This window comes from Hypanus sabinus, chromosome 12, assembly GCF_030144855.1.
Source record: "Hypanus sabinus isolate sHypSab1 chromosome 12, sHypSab1.hap1, whole genome shotgun sequence".
Classification (NCBI taxonomy): domain Eukaryota; kingdom Metazoa; phylum Chordata; class Chondrichthyes; order Myliobatiformes; family Dasyatidae; genus Hypanus; species Hypanus sabinus.
The window spans coordinates 86,926,235-86,933,746 of NC_082717.1; the positions used below are offsets into that span (position 1 = coordinate 86,926,235).

General features: G+C 43.5%; 1 protein-coding gene across 1 annotated transcript; it reads right to left on the bottom strand.

The window, feature by feature from the left end:
* Positions 1–2,189: 2,189 nt before the first annotated feature.
* LOC132402402 (probable G-protein coupled receptor 139) lies at positions 2,190–6,512 on the bottom strand. Its single transcript, XM_059985258.1, has 3 exons — positions 6,431–6,512; positions 3,912–4,711; positions 2,190–2,222 (listed from the first exon to the last, which is right to left on the bottom strand). The coding sequence occupies exons 1-3, from the start codon at positions 6,510–6,512 to the stop codon at positions 2,190–2,192; spliced, it is 915 nt and encodes a 304-aa protein (XP_059841241.1).
* Positions 6,513–7,512: the final 1,000 nt, after the last annotated feature.

Genomic DNA, 7,512 nt, shown 5'->3' on the forward strand with positions numbered 1-7,512 from the left:
GGAGAATATTGTGGAAAGTTGCTCGTACCTCTTACCATTTACCACATCCATTCAAATTCTGCATCTCAAAGTATTACTCTGTGAAGTGGGGTGTGTTGATGGGAGAGGATGACGAGGACAAATGTCACTGGAGACGAGAGATACAAACGGAGTTGCAAGAGACATTTAAATACGAACAGATTAAAGGCTTCTTACCAGTAACTGAAAATGTGGCAAGAAGACGATAGTACAGCCTGTTTAATTGTCGATAACACCATTCCAGTGTCGGTCTTTAATGATTAATGTTGGTCCTGAAGCACTGGGTATTCCTGTTCTATGATGTTCCCTTGTATCTGCAGCAAGTAAACCCCTACCATCACTCAATGAGATTGTTGAGATAATGGATTCCATAAAGTAACGTGTAGAAACTACAAACATTTGTAGTATAATTCATTTCAGTAGGAATGGGCAATGCATTTTTTACGTCGATGAGATAATTGAAATAGAAATTGTAACATATGTATTTTGACAATAATGTTGGAAAAGATTTTGTGATCTCACCCAACTGATCAAATGTTGGTTGCACATTTTGAAGTGAAAGTACTCAGCTCTTGGATCGACAATGGCTGACATGTGCTTCATAGTGATTGTCCCCTCGTACAATGAGCTTTGGGGAAGATCTCACATCCAAATCTGTGCACAAAATCCATTCAACCAAGTCAAGCTGTTCAACCAAAGATGTCTCAGTAAAATACGTTGATTTTGTTTTGTAAGACATGGAGACAACAGCAGCTAACTGATGGGTGACAGCTTGAACATTCTGTTGTCATTATTAGAACAAGCGTTCCTGTGGCAAGCAGTGGAGCAATCAATAGATGATGGTGGTGTCTTCAGGTATAATGCTCCTTCCCATATTCTGTTCCTCTTATTTGACAGCCTTTCAGATTTATAAACAGTTCTGCCTTCATCCCAACTCTTTCCCTCATTCCTGCAAGATAGTGCCAGTGACCAACAATGACATCTTGCAGACAACTTACAAAACTACTGGATATATTTCTTCTAACTATTCTTCTTCTGAACTGGGATTGATTGCAGCTTGTAATTTCACTTTTACGAATGTAGTTTTGGGTCGACCGAATGATTTGGTACTTCTGTGATCTCCGGGGGGACTCAACATGAAGTGCCGCTATGGCCGCCACTGGGGGTATAAGCTGCATCAATTCCTAATTGTGGAATACGAACTTGTGGTTTGCTCCATTACTCCACGCTGATTAAAGCGACAAGCAAGTTTAAAATCAGTTAGGGTGAGAGCCGAAATTGAATGGATGTCCAGTTCTGCCAGCCTGGGTCTGACTGGTCTCCCTCTCACTGCTGTCACCTAAGGTGCAGGAGTCTTGGGTCCCAAGCTGGAAAGTTTGACTGCCAAAGTGGCTTGAGCTCGTGCATGTGGACTCACTGTGGCTCGATGTTTAATGTCCTGAGTGCTGAACGCACTTTACTATTTGCAAGGAGCTGGATCAGTTGCTGTGGCCTGCAGCCATTGCCACAGTACTGAACTGACTGACTCGATGGCTGAAGCCATGGCCGTCAGCTCCTGGACCTGCTTTATAAACCTCGACAGCTCGTAGCTGCGGACTCATTTTTGGGGACTCTACAGTTTGAAGTTTAACATTTTGGGTGTTAGTTGCTCACTCTTTGCTGTTTGCATGATTTGTTCTTTACTTTCATATGTCTCATGGTCTTGTGTGTGTGGGGGGGGTCTTTAAACGAGGTCTATGGAGATTCTTTGTTTTGTTTCGCTGTCTGCCCAAAGACAAACCTCATGTTTGTGTACTCTGTACAGACTTGGATTATAAATGTACTTGGAACTTTGAGCTTCCTGTATTGTAACCCAGCACGCTTGTCTTTGCACTTTGAAACAACTAAAAACAGAAACTAAGTCTAGAAAAGGAAGAAGATGAAGATGATGAAAAGCCACCAGCTGAGGTACTGACATCATGCACAGTTTCGACGTTTGTCCTGAGGTAGTATTTGCATGTTTTGTCAGACTAGACACAAGTAGGTTGTAGTTAGGGAAGGAGAGAGGTTTGGTAGGGGGACCAGCTCCCCAGAGGTCAATGTCAATCATGGGTTCTCCTGCAGAGGATTCAGCTGAATGTTTTATTTGGGCAGCCAGATTAGAAGCTGTTTCTATGGAGGATTAGTGTTGATTAGACTTGTGGGTCCAATATCATACTTCCATCCTGCAACAGAAAGCAATAACACAGTATTCAAAATTGGGAGATGCGAAGATACTGATGACCTTGCAAGGAACAAAAATGGAGCATTTGATGTAACTCTCAGAGATCAAGGACTGGAATAGGGGGAAATGGAAACAACTGCATTGCAAAGTGACAGCTCACCTCCCTAACAGAAAGCAAGCCACAATTGGGCAGGAGCAGGATACAAAAGCATGGGCTCTCCAGCACTGGGCTTTTTTCCCTGATGTCAGGTCAGCTCACAAAGAATTTGCTGGAGACCAAGTGAAGGGATCAGTCGTTGCCTCCATTCTCAGTGGGTGACCTGACCACAAAGTCTTGGAGTGTAGGGGTGGGGAGTGAAGGGGATGGACTTTTGCCTTTTATCAGCTGTATTCAGCTGGATGGTGGTGCACATGAAGAAGGACAGAATGAAGACTGAGTGTAGTCATCCTCTGGAGTTGAGAATTTGAAGTAAGCGTTTCACAGACTGACAGAGATCTCGTTGCCCTCACAGGAAGTGAGTGGTGAAGGGACAAGAGTAAATAAACGTGACAATTATAATATTCCCAGGAATGAGGAAGGAAGAGAGGAAGCAGAATCATGTACCCTGGCAATATTCAGTGTTCTTGCAGGTGAAGGTTACAGAAACATTGAAACTTTGGTGGGATTTTTACAGGTTGTCCATTGACTGCATTAAGCAGTCAGGAGATTGAGGATGAAAGTAATTATTCCTCCAGAAACCCTTCGAGTGAGATGCTGGGATGAGGATTGGTTTGATATATAATCTCATCTGTCATCTGCAAAGTTGAGTAATATAGTTTTGTTGTCTTTATTATAAAAAGGTAATTACTTTAGAAAATCATTTGCAGATGATCTATCACAGAAGTTGTCTCTGGCTCCACATCTCCTTCATTCTCCAGTTCGTTTGACTCTTACATCCATCCTGAGTCTCTCCGACCCTAGAAAGGATGTTTAAAACTGACAGCTCCCAATTACTCCAATTGTCAGACCACCCAGTGGACTGAGAGTGTTTCCCCAACCCTGTTCATTTATTGTCCACCCATTTCACAATAGCATGGAACACATTTTCAAGCTAAAGCCAGCCCACACAGCGTACTGGTCTGTGTTTCACAGCTCTGATGAACACAAAGTATTGGGGAGACTTTGCCTTTGTGATCTTGATAAAGTAAGTGATAGGGAGGTGAGAATCTGCTTTCCACCAATCCCACTTGTCAGCAGAGGTGGAGAACCAGAGAGTGACCCACCACCTGGCTTATGCAGACTGGTGCACAAAGCCAAGGTCAACCCATCAACGTCCCTCCTCAACCCTTTTTTCATTCCCTTCAAACCCGCTCATTTCAGTCTGGAATAAATGTCAGTGGAACATTTGACTATCTTTTATCTTTTATTCTTGTTGAATAGAACCAATTCTCCAATTCTGCAATCTAAACACACGAAGAGAAAAAACAAGTTTTCCTTATTTTCTAAACATTTTTATGAATCCTGGGGAATCCGTCACCTGATGATAACGTGGGTGTTGTGATTCTCATACTCAGAGCTCTTCGATGTATGCCTTCAAGGGGGTTCACTGGTCGGGAACAATAACAATTACCCAGGGATGGATTTTCCTGTTTTTTCTGAACATCTAATGAAGTGCAGGTTGGCTGTAAAGGGATATTTTGTGCTATTTACCATCTCCTCCCGGAACTTGCGCTGAGTGATGGCATAAATAAACATGTTGGTGCAGGAGCTGAATAATTGAAGCATTGTTCCAGTGGTGCCTGGGATAAAATAATAACCTCTCAGTACAGAATACGATCCTTTGATTCGCTGAATTGTGAGACTTGCCACCTGTGTCATCCAGAACAAGATAAAACTGGCTGGAATTGTGAAGAGCAAAATAATGGATCTTCTTCGATTCCTCATCTCTTGGTCGTCCTTCTCCACCCCATTCTGCTGACCCCTCAGTTTCCTGCGGACTGTACTGGCCCTGATGATGTGACTGACAGTGACAGCGTTCAGCGCCAGGATCCGCATGAAAGGAACGACTGGGGTTAAAAGTTGGTGGCCCCAGTAAAAAGCTTCCCACACTGTTAATATTTGAAAGTGATACGACTCCAAGCATTTCCGTGCCTCGTACCTGAAGGGCCACGGGATGTTGGTTAACACACCCAGCACACTCACCACTGCAATAACAATAGCTGCACCTTTCTCAGTGCAGTATCTGATCTTCAGCCTCTGGAAGCAAATGGCCACCGTCCGGTCCAAGGTGAAGGCAACAGTGAGCCAGACGGAGCAGGCAATGGAAATGTAACCCATTGCATCAATAATCTTGCACTCGGGAGAGTAAAAAATGAAAATTATCTTCTTGAGAATGACATTAAATATGACAACAAGTAGATCTGCCACGGCCATTGCCAGAAGATACCAAGTGACACCTTTGGAGAGTCCACACCGCCCTCGTGATAGAGTTACAATTGCCACCAAGTTAGCTGTGAATATTGGAGAAGTAAATAATGTAAATTAGTCAAGTGAAGGGGAGAAACGGAGTGATTGTTAATTATTGCAGGTTTAACAGCTGATATGAAATAAATGAGGGGAATATGGGTGAACAGATAAATTGTCCATGAAACACAAGATGTAACGAGTTGAACTGGTGCAGTAAAATTCCTCAGTACAGACTCAGCAGTGTGGCATTTGGGATTCCATATTTTACCTCAGGGATGGGCTGGAACTGGAATCAAAGAGGTAGTGAGGCTCCATGGCCAACAATGGAAACCGCTTGGATGATTTGAGGAGTTGGACATCCAGCTGGGTTAACTCGTTCTCACAGGGAACGTATTGTTCTCTCACCTGACCTGAATAATTAGTGTTGCGGGTAAACCCAACCGTGTCAACCTCAGGATGGAAATGTCAGAACATTCCTTCTTCCAGCTTACATGGGTTTTGTTCCTCTCTCTTCACCTCATCATTTTGACTACTTGCAGTCAATTCCTGCTCACACTCTGACAACAGACGCTGGTTAAACGGCAGCTCGGGAGGGCAGAATCTGGTTACCCTGCAAAAACTAACTGAGGACAGGCAAGCCAGCTATCTGGCCGTCACGTGCAAGAAGAGTGGGGTCAGTGTGGGTTATTTGTAGTGCGCGGTCACTGGGGTGAAATGGCAGTCCAGCACTTTCTGCAACACTTTACAGTGAGCTGTAAGATTGGGGTTCAATTCCTGCCACTGTCCTTAAAGAATTTGTATGCTTTCCTCATGTATCTCCTCTGGGTGTTCCAGTTTCCTCCCGGTTAGGCTTAGTGAGTTTTGGCATGCTGTCTGAGTGTCAGAAGCATGATTGCACTTGCAGGCTGCCCAGCACGATCCACGCTGATTTGATTCAGCTCAAATGAGAGGGATCCACTCACGCCTTTGTCCACCTCCTGTGTCGCATCTTTACCACTTGCCAAGTTGTCATTGGCTTCTCCTTCCTAACCCCACACAAATCTCTCAGCCTCTGCATTCCTGCTTTTGGAAATGGCTTTTATCTTCTGATAGCATCGCTCTCCACTCCCCACTGTGTGCTTCAACGTACAGTCAAGCTAATCACTGGTGTTTGTCGGCATCAGGAACCAGTGAGTGGAAGGCTGGTGTTGTAAACAAGACGTGCTTACAGTAAATGGAGGGAAGCTAGAGAAATCAGACTGAGGGACAACATGAAATGAAACACTAGTTTCAACTGTGGCCACATTTCAGGGAACTTCATTGGGTGTTTTAGGGTTTGAGGATTCTAGGCTGGTTGTAAGAACTCCAGAAGTGCACGTTCATTGTTCCTTTGCACACAATTCATCAGCAGAGTTTAACAGCACTGAAGACATTGGATGAATTATCTCACATTGCAGACCATGATATAGAACAACATGGGTCTATTTACATATAATACATCACAATTTCAGGGGAACAGTGTAAATAAACCAGCAGGACTTGGAAATCAAGTGATCTGGGACCCAACACCCAAACACAGTGCAAATCCAAAGGTACAGGATGAAGGTAATAAGACTAAAAGCCAGTAAATGTGACTGAGAGACCAAGTAAAATCAGGGTAAAAGAGAAGAATATCAGTGATACTTCAGACTTGGAATAATTGTCAGAAATAAGCAAGGCTGAACAAATCCAAAACCAAATTCCATATCAGAACTGTCAAGGAGGCAATGGTTAGAAAGACTTACAGAGAACTCCAACGACTGCCAGGATCCGGTAGAAATAAAATGCAGTATCAACCATCAGGTAGACTAGTTCTTTCTTTCCCATGTTTACAGAAAAAAATTTGTTCTTTGAATCCACTCACTCAGTTAGAGCCTTTATTTATACAGGCAGGAACCATAGAGTGACGTGATCATTGTTAGTTACTGGGATCAGAATAAACACATTACAGCATTAACACCATTTCTGAGACACCAATTAACAAATAAACAACAGAATCTGGTCAGACGCACCTGGTATACAAGCACTGGGATGGAAACTGAAGGTCACTAAACTGGAAACACAAAGGAGTTTTTAACCTATCCTACCCGCTGTGGGTTTGTAACAGTGACCCACTCATGACTTTGTCCATCTCCTGTCCACATAACTTTACTGCTTGACAAGTCTTCCATGAATTCTCCTCACTGGAGAGTGGAAGGGAAGAGGGAATGGAGCCAAGTGTGAGTGGAGTGGTAATGTGATAAAGAATGTAGAAGAGAGTTGGGGATGTGTTGAGTATAAACATGGAAGCTGTTGGGAATAGAGTGTGAAAGGAACAATGTGAGAAAGGAATTGGTAATGTGGCCACAGAATGTAATAACTTAGACCTGGCCCCAAGGAGCTTCTCATGGGTGGTCCAGTGACCAAAATCCCATTGAATGCCAAGCATAGGTGGTTGGACTCTAGGTGATGGTCATTGCCCAGCATGTGTTATTCATTACTTCTCAACCCATGCTTGAAAGTTATCCTGGGCTGTTCATTCTAAGAGGGATGGAAATTGGACAATCATCAGTATGTATATATATATATACACACACACAGAAAGGTGTTGGAAAAGGGCCAGTAACGTCATGAAGGATCCCACCCACCCTGTTCATGAACTATTTGTCCCATTCGAATCAGGGAGGAAGCTACAGAGCATCTATGCCAGGACCACCAGACTCTAAAGCAGTTACTCTCTCCAAGCTGTAAGGCTGATTAACATCTCCACCCACTAACCCACCCCACCACAACTCCAACCACTACTACATCATTTTCCACCTGAATCTCTTTATTACAGAAATTCTTG

Excerpts from the sequence above, each read along its gene's own strand:
- LOC132402402 (XM_059985258.1), bottom strand. The coding sequence starts at position 6,512 with ATGGGAAAGAAAGAACTAGTCTACCTGATGGTTGATACTGCATTTTAT. Across the intron at positions 4,712-6,430 it reads GGCAGTCGTTGGAGTTCTCT|CTAACTTGGTGGCAATTGTA; the intron begins GTAAGTCTTTCT and ends CAATATTCACAG. Across the intron at positions 2,223-3,911 it reads GCAAGTTCCGGGAGGAGATG|GATGGAAGTATGATATTGGA; the intron begins GTAAATAGCACA and ends TTTCTGTTGCAG.